This window comes from Podarcis filfolensis (assembly GCF_964270895.1).
Source record: "Podarcis filfolensis genome assembly, chromosome: Z".
Lineage (NCBI taxonomy): Eukaryota > Metazoa > Chordata > Lepidosauria > Squamata > Lacertidae > Podarcis > Podarcis filfolensis.
In genome coordinates this window covers 10545558-10562763 of record NC_139617.1, presented here as the reverse complement: position 1 = coordinate 10562763, position 17206 = coordinate 10545558, and the positions used below count along the sequence as shown (strand labels likewise).

At 44.7% G+C, this 17206-nt stretch overlaps 1 protein-coding gene across 1 annotated transcript; it reads right to left on the bottom strand.

Moving 5' to 3' along the window:
- Window positions 1-31: 31 nt before the first annotated feature.
- Window positions 32-16787, bottom strand: SLC25A43 (solute carrier family 25 member 43). Its single transcript, XM_083595752.1, has 5 exons — window positions 16420-16787; window positions 15050-15291; window positions 13625-13797; window positions 3253-3387; window positions 32-2447 (listed from the first exon to the last, which is right to left on the bottom strand). Exons 1-5 carry the CDS (start codon window positions 16689-16691, stop codon window positions 2271-2273), a joined length of 999 nt encoding a protein of 332 aa, XP_083451878.1. The 5' UTR covers window positions 16692-16787; the 3' UTR covers window positions 32-2270.
- Window positions 16788-17206: the final 419 nt, after the last annotated feature.

The window sequence follows — 17206 nt, the reverse complement described above, 5'->3', positions numbered from 1 at the left end:
GCAACTCTTTAACCACATCACCATTTTGCACTTTTTTTCCCTGGAAAAAGGTAAGTTTAATATCAAATACACCTTGGCAAAGTGAAACAAGGACTCTTATTGCAAGGGTTTCAACAGCAATTGTTGACAGCAGTGTGCATGTGCTCACAACTAAAATGACAAGGGTACACAGAGAGCCACAATTCTACACACACACACACACACACACACACACACGCACACCCTCCCCGGAGACTCACTTTTCTTAATACACCTGCATTCCATGTGCCTGAGACAGAACAGTTTGTCATACATTTTGGTTTGCTGTTTATAAAGTGCACAGTCACTGGTTTTGTGAGGTTTTCTAGGAGTCACAAAGAGACCCAGCAGTGGGTTTTCCCTGCATTGCATTGAGGTCACAGTCCACCAGAAAATTCTGCAGTCCCCGCAGCCAGAAGCATAATGTAGCAAAGTTTGCTTTGTGCAGTGCCACTTCAGAACTCAAGTGGCACCCAGCATTGTGTTATGTAAATATTCACCCTCCCAAAATAAACTTTGTACCTGTGGAAACCTTGCATCTCTGACACAGGCTCCCAATCTAATCTCCCTGTGCTGGTTTCTTATGAGTAGGGAATTCTGATGTGGAGAAGCACTTCCATCATGTCATCTCACTACTCTTCATCAACTCCTCCATACTTAACTTATCCATACATACTTATCACATACATCATAAACAGGGAATCTTTTTGGCCTGGTGGCCCCCTATAGGTCAGCTTTGACAGGTGGGCAGGGCAACCCCACCTGTGAACCACCTAATGTATTTCCCAAAGACACGTAGCATCAAATGTAAATTTTGTGTGATTTTTGATTATCCTTTGCATGTGCTTTTTTTACTTTTCAAAAACAGTTCATTATTTTCGGTGCATGCAGGTAAAACCACCTGATTTCTCATTTTGGCATTCTCCCTCCCGAAAGACGTTGAAGTGGTTCTTTCTCCTCCCTGCCGATAAGACTTTGCATCCCTGCTGTGATTCCAGTCACATCATCAGTTATAGGCCATGCATGTGCAACCTGAGATTCAATGTGCTGAATGCAGCCCACCTTCCATATGTGATGGCCTGCAAAGGTTCAATAGACTTGTTTTTGCTGCCTCTCTGGGGCCTCTACATACAGCAGGGGCCTCTGAGGTCTACATACATAGCAGAATAAGGTAGTCAAAGGAACAGAAAGGGCTATCATTTCAAAGGGGTGGTGGGACCACAAATGCCAGTGCTCCCTTACATCAAAAAGCTATTTGGAATCAGAAAAAAATAGCACAGCAAGGAGGGGTCTGGAACAGAACTTTTCTCCCTGCTGTGTTATGTTGCGGTGGAGTGAACTATGGGAGAGAAATAAAAAAATAGCATACACCCCCCACTTTCAGTCTTGAGTGTTATAGTCCATTCTGTCATCTCGTTCTGCTGCACGTATAGTTTGAGACAACAGACTTGCTCAGCCCAGGGTAAGGAGACCAGCAGGCTGGATCCCTAATTCCTCATCCCTCTGTTGTTACAGCTGATTGGTAATTAACAGCAGCCTCCTTTGAAGATGTGCCTCCATAGCAGTTTGCTGTAACTAATGATCAGGGAGCCTCTTTGAAGTCTGTTTGGAGCAGGGGTAGGGAACAGCCACCTGCAAGGCCACTTTCCCCAAAACTGTGCCCACCCGTCCATCAGCAGACGTCAGCTGATAGCTGATAGTCAGGAGGGCGGAGTTAAATCCTGAACCGGTGAGCAGCCAAATGGAGCAGGATTTAACTCCCACTCATCAGTTGATGAACAGGGTTAAATCCTGCTCAGTTTGGCAGGATTCCATGCAAACCCTTTCCTGATTCAGGGAGGGGGTCTGCAAGGAAACCCCAAGAACACGAAAGACGACTTTGCCCTCTGTTTTAGCACTGCCTTGCAAGGTGCTTTGAAGTCCTGACTTTGGGACTTCAAAGCACCTTGCACCTGACGCCATTGTGGCATCCTGTGATTGACAAGGGGGGAGCTGTCTGCTCCACACTTGATGCCACTTGTGGCCACAGGCTGGAGGATCTCTACTGCACGGCAGATCACAATCAATATCGGGTGAGCTCCATTGGCTTAGTGGCCCGTTCAGTAGTTCGGGCCTAGTTTTATCAATAAGAGGCATTTTAAGGAAAAAGTCGCATGCTGTTAAACTGAGGGCTAGTTAGCTGGTAGTAAACCACAGTGTCTTATTTTGCAGCGTTGACCTAGTATTGCTTTGCAGAAAATGCATCCTGAGGCTTAAAAGCTTCTTCTTCCAAGTAGTTTAAATTCTTGCAGTTCTTTAGGCTTTAAACTCTGGTCCACACCTGGAGTTAGCTTGTAGGTCAGAGGGGAATCAATGTAACCATTTCGATACAGGCAGACGCGACGACAGAATTCAAAAGTGCTGAACATGACTCCAAAATAAGGAACAATCTGTTTAGAAAGCAAGCAAACGAAAACACATAAATAGTCACGTACTTTCATTATCCAGGCTTCAAGCCTACTATAGGGGGAAAGCCTGAGCATGTTTATTAATCTGCAAAATTAATGAACTTTGAAAGATGCTGGATTGAATTTATGTGGTCTCTAGCTGTTATGGTAAAAAGAATTGGTATAAATATTGTTCAAGTTACAAAATTTAAGAAGTTGATTGGAAAATAAGGTGTTAGTTAAATGGAATGTTAAGAGATTAGGATTTGCTGGATAAACAATTTGAACTAGAAAACAAGAAGGGGAGGTATGAGGAAGTCAAGGAAATATGTTATTGAAAATTGGTATTGAAATTGATTTGTTTTTAATATTTTTTTCTTTTTCTTTTTTGTTTGTATAAAATTGAAAATTCTAATAAATATTTATATATAAAAAAGAGCATGTTTATTAATCGAGAGGCAGTGTGGTGCAGTGGTTAGAATGGTGGACCATTAGAACTGAGAGACCTGGGTTCAAATCCCCACTCACTGGGTGACCGCAGGCCAGTCATCTTAGGTCAGCCTAACCTACCTCATGGGGTTGTTGGGAATACAAAACAGGGAAGGAGAGAACCCTGAAAACCACTCTGAGGTTATATAAAGATGGATCTACAAAGAATGGCAGCTTTAAAAAACTGCATGCAATCCTCAACTTCCATCAACACCTCATGGTTAAATTCTGGCAGGAGGAAAAAAGAATAAATTCCTAATTAGGAGCACAATAAATCAGACCTCCAGTGGTATTGAAGAACAGGTGCTTTTGGACGTACCCTGAGTAAGTTAGCAGTGAGTCCATTCCAAAGGGCGAGCACCCCTTTTGTCTTCACCGTTTGCTTAAAACAGTCCACCATGCCTGCAAAATGGACATCAACCCCTCCGTGGTGTGGGAGGCAAGGACTCTGAGCCTGCTCGGGAGAGAACACATCACCATTTTAAAGGAGGAAAATAAGTCCCTGTTGTTCTGAAACCCTTTCAGCAGAAGCCTAGCCATGTCTGCTTAGAAGTAAGTCCTAGTAAGGTTAGTGGGGAAGTGGGGTTATGGTTGCAGCCTAAGGTCACTTCTGGGTGCCCTACTTCTTGAGCATTCGTCCGAATTTGATTGCACAAAGTTTGCAGGGAGGTTATACAATGCATTGAACATTTGTTCTGATTTGTTTGAGCAGAGCAAAGCAAGTCTTATCCCACATTTTATCACCTCTTCCTTTGTTGCAAAAAGGGAAGTGGGTTTGCTGTGCAAGAGCACCAGTATGGCTGCAGTTGCACAAGCTGCATTTGCTGGTATGTGACTGAATCCCACCCCAAAACAGCGATGAAGTGCCCTTAAGTCTGCACTCTGATGCATGTCTACTCAGAAGCAAGTTGTGCTGTTTTCCACGGGGCTTACTCTTACTTAAGTGCACTTAAGAATGCAGCCTAGCAGCAAATATATATATATACAGAATATCTGCACAGAAGTCCCATTGAATTAAATGGGCCTTACACTTCCGCATTAAGTGCACAGAGGAGATTGCAGTCTTAGTATTGCTGCTGCCTTACTTTATTGTAATAAACATAATATCCAGGCTTTTGAATTTCAGACTTGCACCAATACAAAGACAAGGAGAGGAGATATGCTCCATTCTGCACTGCTGTACTACCTGATCCTATTTGCCTAAACCATGGGTGGCAAACCCGCAGCTCTCCAAATGTTAAAAAGGTAAAGTGACCCCTGACCGTTAAGTCCAGTTGCAGACGACTCTGGGGTTGCAGTGCTCATCTTGCTTTACTGGCTAAGGGAGCCAGCGTTTGTCCGCAGACAGCTTCCGGGTCATGTGGCCAGCATGACTAAGCCGCTTCTGGCGAACCAGAGCAGTGCACGGAAACACCGTTTACCTTCCCACCACAGCGATACCTATTTATCTACTTGCAATTTTTGGGGTGCTTTCGAACTGCTAGGTTGGCAGGAGCAGGGACCGAGCAAAGGGAGCTCACCCCATCGCGGGGATTCGAACCGCTGACTTTCCGATCGGCAAGCCCTAGGCTCTGTGGTTTAGACCACAGTGCCACCCGCGTCCCTTCTCCAAATGTTACTGGACTCCAATTATCACAGATCATAGGAAGCTGCTGTATCAAACCACTGGTCCAAGTATTTCAGTCTTGTCTACACCAGAGGTGGGAAACTGGTGTCCTCCAGATGTTGTTGGACTACAACTCCCGGTGTCTCTGGCCATTAGACCTGCTGGCTAGGGCTGATGGGAGCTTGAGTCCATCAGCATCTGGGGGACTTTTGGTTCTCTGTCTCTGCACCTACTGGCATTCCTAGCTCTACCCAGAGATTTAACATGGGTCCCTTTATGTGCAAAGCATATGCTCTGTCACTGAGATATAGCCCTTCATGGGCTGTATTGGCTGCAGATGATGGGAGCTGGAGTCCAATGTTTGGAGGACCACAGGTTCCCACCCTTGGTCTAAATTACACAGACACATGAAAAATACACTGCCTAGCAATTCCATACTATTCACTTATAAACTCTTCTGCTAAGTGTGCTTAAAGTATACTTTTGTACACACCTTTTGTACACACACAAAAGTATACTTTTTTGTATACACCTTGCCAACAAAGGTCCGTATAGTTAAAGCTATGGTTTTCCCAGTAGTGATGTATGGAAGTGAGAGCTGGACCATAAAGAAGGCTGATGGCTGAAGAATTGATGCTTTTGAATTATGGTGCTGGAGGAGACTCTTGAGAGTCCCATGGACTGCAAGAAGATCAAACCTCTCCATTCTGAAGGAAATCAGCCCTGAGTGCTCAATGGAAAGACAGATCCTGAAGCTGAGGCTCCAGTACTTTGGCCACCTCATGAGAAGAGAAGACTCCCTGGAAAAGACCCTGATGTTGAGAAAGATTGAGGGCACAAGGAGAAGGGGACAACAGAGGACAAGATGGTTGGACAGTGTTCTTGAAGCTACCAGCCTGAGTTTGACCAAACTGCGGGAGGCAGTGGAAGACAGGAGTGCCTGGCGTGCTCTGGTCCAGGGGGTCATGAAGAGTCGGACACGGCTAAACGACTAAACAACAACAACAACATACTTTTGTCATTCATTCGTTCATTCCTGCTAGTATTCTACGTGGAACAGCTACATTATCATGGAGTAATTCAAGACATGTTTGCTTTCAAGTCTCACTGGTTTCAATGGGGAAAACGCCTTAGGAAGCATGTTTAGAATTCCAGGTCTACAGCGCAATCCAATATGTGTCTGTTCAGGGATACTCCAGATGACCTATTTATTTAGCTTGCACAAAGTTTATCCAGTGGTCAGGCTAGGTCCAGTCTTCATTGAGCATTTGCTCTGATTTATTTATAGGATGGGTTCTACAGCAAAATAAGCACTTGTCCTGTTTTGTTTGGAGGGTCTTTATATGTCTTCCGCTCTTTCACACACTCTTAAATGCATTTCCCCATAACTTTCCTAACAGCAAAGAGTCTTTCTCTCTCTGTGTGTATATGTGTTTAAGTAGAATTGGACTGCAACTCCTATCAACCCCATGAGCAAGGGATGATGGGAGTTGTAGTCCAGCAACATTTGGAGGGTCGTAGGTTAGCCACTTCTGCTTTAGTTATTTAATTAATTGCTTGCTTATACCACACTGGCAATACTCTTGGGACATATGTCTGTGCCCTGGCTCCAGTTTGGAAATCACTGCTCCAGCCACAGTGAAGGGAAACGACAACAAGTTCTGTGCTTCCAGCAAGGGAATTCTGCATCTCACTCTCTCTCTGGCCTAGTTCCCAGATAAATGTTATGCTAAGCGATGTCTGCAAGGCACTGTGTGAGATATCCGCCAAGACCTACAAGTTAAGCCATAAGGGCAGAACTCATTTCCTTTTCTCATTCTTCAGCATTAGAGAGAATTTGCAAGAAACGTTGAAAGTACAAAGACACTAGCGCTGCAGGTTCAGCTTGGAAACTGTTTTTCACGCATAGAGGAAACAAATTCGTTTTCTTACAATGAATTAGGACTGGTTTAAACTCAAGAAGAATGAGTCAACAGGATAAATCACACCACTTCAGACTGCAGGATAAAAACGTCTTGCAAACAGAATACCAGAACTGCAGATGAAATTCACAGATGTGTTACATTTCTGCTTGCAGGGCCTTAAAACAACAAAATGACAGCATTCAAAAGTAGTATCTTCAACTTGCAACCTAAGTAGTACAAGCAATTCAAACCCCTGCCTCATTACCATTTCCTTCTGTTGCATCTGCAGACCCAGGCTCAGTCCTGCAGATTTCTGTGCAGGAATGGTTTCAACCTACCTAGGTTACGTTTAAATTCACATGTTAACACTAGCACACCAGAGATTCAATTACCCAGACATATCTGGAGGGTTCACAAGGGGAAAGCATTCTCTATGCCCCATGTTCTGTGTTAAATCAGACCTTAGACAGCTTCTTAACAGTGATAAGCCTAAAGTGATCCTCTCTGTCGGATCGATGCCTTGTGATGATACATGAGATGCTTCCACGCTCATATTTTAAGTTCTTGGCTGCTTCACTTTGTTTACTGAAAGATGAACCCTCCAGGACATGTTTCCGCTACAGAGAAGCACTCTTCAACTGGATAGAAGAGTTTTGATTGGATTTACTATCTGCTTTTTAATTGATTAACAGATTGCAATTTTTTTTTTAAAAAAAAATCCTCTTCACCATGGCCTCAGTATGTCCCTTTACTTCCAAAGCAAGATTAAAACACCCCCCACTAATATCCCGTAAGTACCGGTAAATAAAACAATAATGCAACTAATACATGCAATAATTAAATATATATATAATTTACCAACCCAAACCCAAGAGATATAGAAATAAAGACACAGGTTTTTATGGATCTTTCCAGGGTACAAAAAGTTGCCCTGCAAGAATTATTTGAAATTATATTTTCATTGAGAAAACCTAGGAGTGCAATATGTGCCAGCCTTGCTAATAAGGGATTAGGAAAAGAAGTGGCGCAGAATTACTCGGGGCGTTTATTTCTCTTAATCTGAAATCTAAAATAAGAACACAGAATCCTTTCAAGGGCTAGGTTAACACGGACGATTGGGGATATCTAAATACTTCCAGGCTGAATGAAGCCCAACCACAAATCTTGCAGCCCTCAGTTGAAGCTTCAATGAAGCACTTGAGATTCTGTTTGTCTGGGGATGTGCTTATTCCTTTTGCCCAAAGGAAGGGCCTGGGAAACTGACACAGTTATATCCCTAGAGGGAAACAGTTTTGGAATCAGGCACGGTTTCTGCATTGGACTAGGTTGGGACAATAGGACTCTCTGCTGGTGGTGGATTAATTCAGGCATCCAATGGGGGTTTGCTTACAATACATACACTAAAAGTTGATACTACTTCCTTTGCTGGTTGATACTAGGGTGTCCAGAAAGAATGGGGCTTTTAATAGTACTGCAAAAGAGGGGGATTTTGTGCACCTGGTAAAATGATGTTTCCTACATAAAGGTGTAAAAGCACCTGCCTTCTTTTGCACCAGGCTACCCAAGGTGAGAACAAGGTCTGGGGTTGCCAGATATCAGAATCTGATCTAATGTTTCAGGATTCTGTTCTGAGGTTCCAATCCTTCTTCTGAGGATATCTGTTTTTAGCTATCGCAGCCAACTGGTATACTTGTACTCCTCCCAAGAAATCATTCCTATAAACACTTACCAGGGAGAACACAGTGGGGCTTGCTTCTGAGTAGACATCTATAGGACTGTGCTATGAAAGTCACTGGAGCTAATGGCCAGTGCCAGATCTCAGGGTGGTGAACTCCATTATAGGAGGACCAGATGCCAAAGTGGGCATATCTCCATATTCAGGGCAAAAAGGGAGCCAGCGGTCATCTAGTCTGACCCCGAATTTCAGCATATTCAGGGCAAAAAGGGAGCCAGCGGTCATCTAGCCTGACCCCGAATTTCAGCATATTCAGGGCAAAAAGGGAGCCAGCGGTCATCTAGCCTGATCCCAAATTTCAGCATATTCAGGGCAAAAAGGGAGCCAGCGGTCATCTAGTCTGACCCCGAATTTCAGCATATTCAGGGCAAAAAGGGACCCAGGGGTCATCTAGCCTGACCCCGAATTTCAGCTCTGAAATATCAGCATATTAGCAGCATATTAGGGGATTTCAGCAGGTGTTGCTTCCCTCTTCTACTCAGCTTCTAAAGGTGCAGGAGCTCTGCCAAACAATCCCACAAGTTATACTTTCTCTGGCCTAGCCTGAGATTCCTTCTGACTGTCTTAAGCTTATCACAAATCAGTTCCTTTCTGGGATCCTGACTTTGAGCTTTATGGAAACAGAAACAGAAATAAGGGAATAGATAGGAAAATGTAGTGCAATGCTATACGCATCTGCTTAGCAGTGAGCCCACTGAATTCAATGTGGCTAAGTAACTGTGCACAAACTATACACTTGTTCAGTGCTTTCCTTCTAGGGAAAAAGGTACTCACCATGAAGTTCTTACAGTAAGTGCAACACTTTTAGCTAGTGCTTTTATTCTAGAAAAAGAGGTGCTGGTACTACGTACCCTTGAGTACCTCTGGGGGGAAAGCACAGCACTTGCTGAATATTACATGTGAATAACTGTACGAGTGTACAGCTTGTTGAGGAGCCGACACCCCTGCTCCCAAAATAAACCAGGCCTATGAACTCAGTGGTCGTAGAATTTGCAAGGGAGAAGAAAACTGGGGTGGAAGGGAGAATGGTATGAAGTGTTGTGGAGGAAGACATGGCTGGCTGACTTCAACAGTGAAGCAAAGCACTCCACACTGCAGCATTTTGTTACAGGACCCACTTGTCAGGGCTAACAGTTGCTGATCTCCATGAACCTGTTGAGCCCCTCTGAAATCTCTGTAAGGCAAGTGGCTTTCACTGCGGGTGACTCCATAAAAGTATGCATTGTGTGAGGAACAGCTTTCTTTTGTCTGTCATTAATCTACCGCCAAGCCAGTCCCACTGGGTAAATAAGATCTGTCTCGAGGCAACCGGTGGGAACCTTTTCCAGCTAAGGGCCACATTCCCTTCTATATAACTCTCCAAGGGCCACATGCCAATAGTGGGCGCGGGGCCACAGGCAAATGTAAGTGGAGCAACAAGTGTGACTTTTAACTCTGTACACTGGGCTACTTTCTATACACACGCAGATTCCAGTTCCCTTCAGCTACAGCCAAGCATGATCAATAGTTCGAGATTAGGGTAGTTGCTATCCCAAAACTATATCTGAAGGGCACAAATTCTGCACCCCTGATTTAAAGGATTCACTCCACATGTTTGGGTGCCAGGGATTGCCTACTTCTGTTATTGTAGATATTATTATTAATTATTATTATTATTATTATTATTATTATTATTATTATTATTATTATTATTTTATTGATCTATTTTGTGAACCGCTCTGGGACAGATACTATGAAGAGTAGCATAAAAATCTTCTAAATAAATGAACAGATTACCCTTTCTTTTCATTTAAATTGCGACAATTATAAACGGTCAAGGTGGCATTGTAGAGGGACGCAGTAAGATCTTGGAGACTGGAGTCCAAATATCTGCTGGCTGTAAAGCTCACCTTGGGCCAGTTGATATTTTTCTTTCAGTATAGCCTACCTCACAAGTTTGTTATGCTGATGAAATGGGGGGTAGGAATGGGGAGGAGTCTTGCATGCTGCCCTTCGCTCATTTGAGAAAGGATGGAGGGGTGTATATAATAAATAAATGAGTAGTACTTAGCTGCTTCAGTCAATCATATATTTGCTTAACAGTACTCCAGCTGCTTCAGACACTCATATGTTTCATAGAATCATAGAATTGTAGAGTTGGAAGGTACCTCAAGGGTCACTGAGTCCAACCCGTTGCAATGCACGAATCCTGCCCACAGCTATCTCTGGGTGGGCTTGAACCACCAAACTTCTGGTTAACAGCAAGATGCACTGACCCATTGCACATTTGCTTCAATTGTATATCTGCTTAATAAAGCGAGTCTTTGCATGAAGCCCCTCTGAATCTCCCTTCACTCAAAATGTAATTAAAACATGAAACCTTTAATTAACCATAGCTTTTATCCAAACCAAGAATCTATGGTTAGCAGCTTCAGCACATAAGAAACCAACTTCAAGCTACAATTTAAGATCTAGGCTTGATCCAAAGCCAGCAATAATATGGAACAGGGGACGCTGCCTTGTACCGAGTGATAGCACTGGTCCACCTAGCTCAGTACTGTCCACACTGACTGGTAGCAGCTCTCCACGGTTTCAGACAGAAGTCTCTCCAGGAACTACCTGAAGATGCCTGGGACCTTGTGCATAGAATGCAGATCCCTTACTATTGAGCCATGGCCTTGGGAAACAAGGACACTTGGGAAACAGGACACCTCTGGACAAACTGGGCAAGTTTGGTTAATTGAAGGCTTCTTGGTTTGTTTGGTCACAGTGCAACAGAAGGATCTAAGGGTCTGTAAACGGATCTTGCGAATGTTGCTCTTATGTAGAAAATTCTAAGCCTTTCACATTTGCTAAAAATGGAAAGAGTTATGAAAAGTCATTGTTGCCTTATGCTTTAGTACTCTCTTGCTTCCCTCCCCTTTCTTTCTAAAATTCAGCAGCATTTTAGCAAAAAGAAACCTACCCAGCATCTGCACTTTTTACTCTAAGCCACGAGGACCCATGCCCGAACATGCATACTATACCTTTCAGTTCGCTAATAGGTCAACCAGGAGCAAAGGGAAAGAGGGAGACAAAGGGATACAGTTAGGGTGAACAACAAAGAAGATGCTGCAAATTTACATTTTTGTAAGGATGCTTTTAAAATGAAGAAAGAAGCAACTTAACAAATATCTCAGTTCTATGCATATTTAGCGAGAATTAAGTCCCAGTTACTTCAACGGGTCTTACTCCAAGTTAAGTGTGTGCAATATCCTAACTTAATAATAATAAAAAAGGTTTCTGCCTGGTAAATCCAGGCAGAAAGACCAGAGAGGAAATGTTGGAGGCTGCAGGAATCAGCCTGAGTTGGAAGTGTATTGTGGAGTAACATCACCATCTAGTGGCTCAAAATGACCTAACATTTCTCCTCTGCCAGCTGTATAGCTAAGGGCAGAACTACATGTTACAAGGCAAATGTAGTAGACAAGGAAGGGCCATAACTCGGGAGTGGAGCATCTGCTTTGCATGCAGAAAGTTTCAGACTAGATACCTGGCATCCCTAGATTGGGATACAAGAGGCACTGCCAGTCCGTGAGGACAATATAGAGCCAGATGCACCAATGGCAGTATGAAGAACCTCCCTGCTTTCCTATAACAAGCTTCCAAATTTATAATGTGCATTTAGAGAGGATCTGCAGGGGAAAACTGGTGGATGGAACAGGGTGTGCTTGATCCTCCCCTCCATTGCAGTGTCTCCCACAAGCCCTGCTTCCCAGGCTGTTTTTCATTGGATGCATGAAACGACACAGGTACAGTTACTCAGGGTCAAGCAAACTGCAGCCTTCCAGATGTTGCTGGACTCCAGCTCCCATCAGCCCCAGGCAGAATGGCCAATGGTAGGGGATGATGGGAGCCGCAGTCCAACAACACCCGGTGGGCTACAGGTTCTCCAACCTTGCTCTAAAGCAACAATTCCTTTGTGACAAAGGATGCCACATGGCAAATGTAAGGACTGGTACCATTCTAGTGCAATGGTGGCGGTCTGCTTTGCTCATTACTAGAACCCCAAGGCTCAACAGCTGGGCTACAGATGCAAAATGGTGGTGCCAACTCTCTGCTGTTGTCCATGAGCCATAAAGGTAAAGGGACCCCTGACCATTAGGTCCAGTCGTGGCCGACTCTGGGGTTGCGGCGCTCATCTCACTTTACCGGCCGAGGGAGCCAGCGTACAGCTTCCGGGTCATGTGGCCAGCATGACTAAGCCGCTTCTGGCGAACCAGAGCAGTGCACGGAAACGCCGTTTACCTTCCCGCCGGAGCAGTACCTATTTATCTACTTGCACTTTGAGGTGCTTTCAAACTGCTAGGTTGGCAGGAGCAGGGACCGAGCAACGGGAGCTCACCCCATTGCGGGGATTCAAACCGCTGACCTTCTGATCGGCAAGTCCTAGGCTCAGTGGTTTAACCCACAGCGCCACCCACGTCCCCTCCATGAGCCATACACCTGGATAAACTGCATATACAAATACAAAACTACTTCTGACTTATTACAGACTAGGGATTCTATCACAAAGCTCTAAAATTAGTCTAAGGGCCCACCAGTTAATACTCATGTTATTTATAGGCAAGGAACATTAAATATGAGAGATAAGTGATTGACTCAAGGCAAGACACGACAGTGGCATGTGAGGGGTGTTTGCACTTGCAAATTTAAGGCACAGCAAGTTATGAACTATACAGTCTTGATTCAAACATTTTTCTTAAGGCAAACCTATCCAAACACATACATGTTGATGTGCTTTAAACTCTTTTTAAGTTTACAGCTGGTTTTAATTGCATTTTAGCTACTTGATTTTAACTGCTTTTATTGATATTTTTTCTTGTTCAAAAGCTTTTGTTCTAATCAAGTGGTAAAGAAATTGTTAAATAAATAGAGCCTCATTACAGCTAGGAAATCCTGAGACTCCAAGATAAAACCTCCAAGATAAAACCTGCCGGTCTCAACTCAACTGAACTCAAAGGTCTACCAATACATCTACCTTCTAGTTCCAGAATCTAGCACACAGTGCTAAACATATGCACACAGTCCCAGGTATGATTTTTCCTCCCGTCCTTTAAGAAGACAACAGTGCAGCCCAGAAGAGGTGTGATCGCCTTGTCTATGGGCCCTCTTGCTCCCAATATGCCACAACCTTTCCGCTGCCTATGCCACTAGAGTGGAGGTTGCCAATGTGGTGCCCGTTGATCTTCCCTGATGCCGGCAGGATCCTCTCCCCCCCTCCAATGAAATTAGGTGTGAAAGAAGCGTTCTGCTGTAGTCATCAGAACAGGTTGCAACATGTGCTTGGTTGTGGGGGTGTGGTGCCCTCAAGAGCTTTTGCAAATGTGCCTACAGGCCCCCACCAAAGGTTGGCAACCCCTGAGCAAGAGGCTGGTGTGTTGCATACCCTAGTTCTAGAGGAATATGGTAGCCCTAAATTCCATACCTGCATTTTCCTCTTGACTGTTTCAAAAGGGAAAGAAAGTGACTGTGCAACACCAGCAGCCAGGCAACCATTCACAAAGTTCTGCACAGGAGTGAAGCGGATGCTGGGCTGACCCCAGATTTTATCCAGATGTGTGTAAACGAGGAAAGAGCCGATGGAAAATGGGATAGCACCTGTCATGAAAAGCAAGCAAGCAAAAGAGACTTGTGGAAGTTGTTAGGTGCTTACTGATACAACTTGCTATGCCGGTTCAGATCAAGAAACCACCTAGCTCAACATCCCATCTGCTAACACTGGCCAATCAGATGCCGCTGAGAAGTTTGCAACGCAGGGTGTGACGGGAATATCTTTCTCCTGCAATAATTTCTGCTTCCAGAAAATGGAAACATAAGAAGTGTGTTTGCACCCAGGGGCTGCTTTTGGGACTTCCCACAGTCATTTGGTTGGCCACAGTGAGAACAGAATGCTAGACTACATAAAACTTTGGTTTGATCCAGCAGGATTCTTTTGATGCTCTTTTGTAGCAGAAGTTGCTGATTAACATGCGCTTACTGTCCTGGAAATGTCACCAACTCCAAAGTCTGATTGCATTTCTGTTAAGGGTAAAACAGAAAAGCATTGTACTATAAAACTTGGCACAATGTAAGGTGCAAATATTCTTTTGGGATATATTTGGTTTTCTAAAACATTTGGACTATAAAAGCCGAAGTAGGTGAGGCGTCAAGGTCATCACTGGCAATTGAATGGGTCTTTAAAAAACCATATACAGTAGTACCTCCGGGTATGTAATCCTCTGGTTACATAAACTTCAGGATACGAAAGCAGCAAACCCAAAAGTATTTGATTGGGTTTTGCCACACACGCATGCGCAGAAGTGGTCCTCAGGTTGTGGAAACCTCAGGATCCGTCCAGACTTCCGGAACGGATCCCGTCCGCAACCAGAGGTACCACTGTATAGCATCTGCTGTTGGGTCCAATCAGAATCTTTATTGCAGATTGTGTGCATTGCCTCTTTTTTCCTTGCTATATTTGGTCATGGGAAAATTTATGCCTCTCAGTCATGATCCTCCATCTGTAAAATCAGAAGAATTGGATCTCCTCACATCGTTTTGGGGAGGATGAATGACTGAGAACACAGTTAACAGCACATTGCCAATACACCAGTTTTGCAGGCAATAGACTGAAATCTGACACAAGCGATTAAAAAAAGGGGGGAGCTTGTCTTATTGCATTTCAAAATCTAATGCTGCCTTTTATTGTTTTATTGCTTGAACTGACAGCTGTATTTTAACATCTTTTTGTTAGAAGCTGCCCAGAAAACAGGTGGCACAGAAAATACTGTAAGTTAAATAACTAAAAAGCACTGACTTTCAGTCACCATTCCAACCCCAATGTTATAGGAAAAAGAATGCAGTCTCACGATACCTAATACTGACAGTGAAACACCACGATAAAGTGCAGCGACGCCTTCTTGATGATAAATCATGTACAAAGCATGCAGAATTCCTTTGTAGGAGGGTTCCAACCGGTTCTGTACAATGAGACGGGTTTTGACGACTTCGGTTGGGTATGTTGCAACAGCAGCCACCATGCCAGCCAAACTTCCAGCCACGATCGAACCCCACTGGGAGATGTGGCCCAAATCATCCACAAACAGCAAGACAAACCTAGTATGATATATGGGGGTGAGGATATCACAAGTCAGATACACAACATAGATAAAGTCAGTGATTCATTTGTAACACTAAATCATGGTTTGTTTAAGCCACTGCTTAACAAACCATGAGTTAACCAAAGAAACCATGGCTTTCCTCCCCTCATTTGTTTCATTTTTTCAGTGGCTCTTGCCTTGTACCTTTGTAGTTTGGCCACCCCACCCCAGACAATAATCAAAAAGGCCTTCTGCGAACTTTCCATTCAATGCAAGCTGATTAGCTTAAGTATGAAATAAGGAGAACTTCTCTTCCAACACAAAAGTTGCAGGCCTACTATGCATGTGTGAAGTCTGGCTATAGAAGGCAACCCCCCCCCCAGCTGCCTAAGAATATCTAAAACAGGTTTAATTTATTTCTGTCTTTCTTTTAAAAGAAATCAGACTTGATTTACAGCTTCAGCACCACACCCACGGAAGCTACATCTAGCTCCCACCACTGGGGGAAATATAGAAAACCTTCATCTTATTCAAAACCAAAGGGGAAATATAAGTTCTGTTTTTGGGCACAGAATGCAGCTTATAATGAAAGTCTGTATGTTGCACAGGGCAAGAACCAGTTTTGGAACCCACTTTCTGCATGGAAAATACATTTTGTGGACAGTTAATCATATTTTATCTTTTGGGTTTCAGAGTGAGACAGTTAAAAAACAAACACCTCCAGAAAGCTACACTGTTCCACACACCTTCCTAGAGACAGGGAGGAAATTCGACATCAGCTGGACTGTTCAGAGCGCCCTTTAACTACCGGTATTCCTCTGTCTCTTCAGTGCACCCCTCTGATTGGTTAATACTATATAGTTTTTTTTTATTTTTGAAGTCATTCTTACTCGGACCTCGGTGCGTCTTTACGCGGAAGTCTCACTGTGTTCAACAGAGCTTAGTTAGGTGAAAATAAGACTGAAGTTTACTGGAGTCCCCTCCCCTCCCATGAGCCTGTAGAAATGGAAAAATGCTGGGCAGCCACAACGAACTGCAGGAATTATTAACCCTTGGAGAGCCGTGTCCCCGCGCCACGCACGCCATTGCTTTGGTATCAACTGGTTGGGTCCGAAAGCCGAGGGGGGTTCTCGCCCTGGCTTACCTGCGGTAAGAGGCCAGTTGTAGGGCGCTGTAGGGAAAGAGGCGCAAACAGGCGGTGAGGTTGCCCTTCCAGAGGGCCCCAATGCCTTCGGCCTTGCATAAGCTGCGCCCCGTCTCCCAGAGCCCTCGCCGCGAGTGGTGAGTGCCAACTTGGGCCAGGACGGTGAAAACTTCCAGAGGCGCCGTCAGGCTGTGGCTCAGCGCCCCGGCCAGCCCGGCACAGCTGAGCCGCTGCAGAGCGGTGAGCCGACTGTCCCGCTTCCAGGTCGCCATGCCGCCCGGGCGGCGGCTGCACCATGCCCGCTGCGGGCCGGGCAACTAGCGAGGAGGACGCATAGCGACGCATACCCGGCAGTCCAGCCCCTGTGTGCGCTACGCAAGGCCGTCGCGGGGCGGTGCCAACTTGATCTGGAGACGGGAAGGGGAAGGAGAGCTGACCCGCTGAGGCTGGAGAGGGGTCGAGGCAGGTGACTGATGCCCGATTGTCCGTGCCCAGGAGCCCGGAGCGCGCGTGGCTCGGGGAGTTTAGTTCTAGCGCCAGGGCTGTCTTAAGCATATCCGGCGCTGTGGTGCAAAGATCCCTCCTGCGCCCCCCCCTTTCCCAGAGTTGTCGACATTTTCTACGGGGGGGAGACCCCAAAGTTGCTGACCTTTTTTTAGGGAGCTGACACCACGCTTACACATTATCTCTGCTTGGGAAAAGAAAACAGGAAACATAACCTTTTTTTTTTTTTAGTTGACCCTTTATAGAAAAAGGTAAAAGGCGGATCTAGACGGATCCTCGTGAA

Bases quoted from the DNA above. Each gene is read 5' to 3' on its own strand.
- SLC25A43 (XM_083595752.1), bottom strand. From the start codon at position 16,691: ATGGCGACCTGGAAGCGGGACAGTCGGCTCACCGCTCTGCAGCGGCTC. The intron at 13,798-15,049 runs GTATCGTGAGAC...TTTTCATGACAG, and splicing joins TGTTTCACTGTCAGTATTAG to GTGCTATCCCATTTTCCATC. The intron at 3,388-13,624 runs GTATGGAATTTA...TCTCCCGAGCAG, and splicing joins CAGTCAAGAGGAAAATGCAG to GCTCAGAGTCCTTGCCTCCC.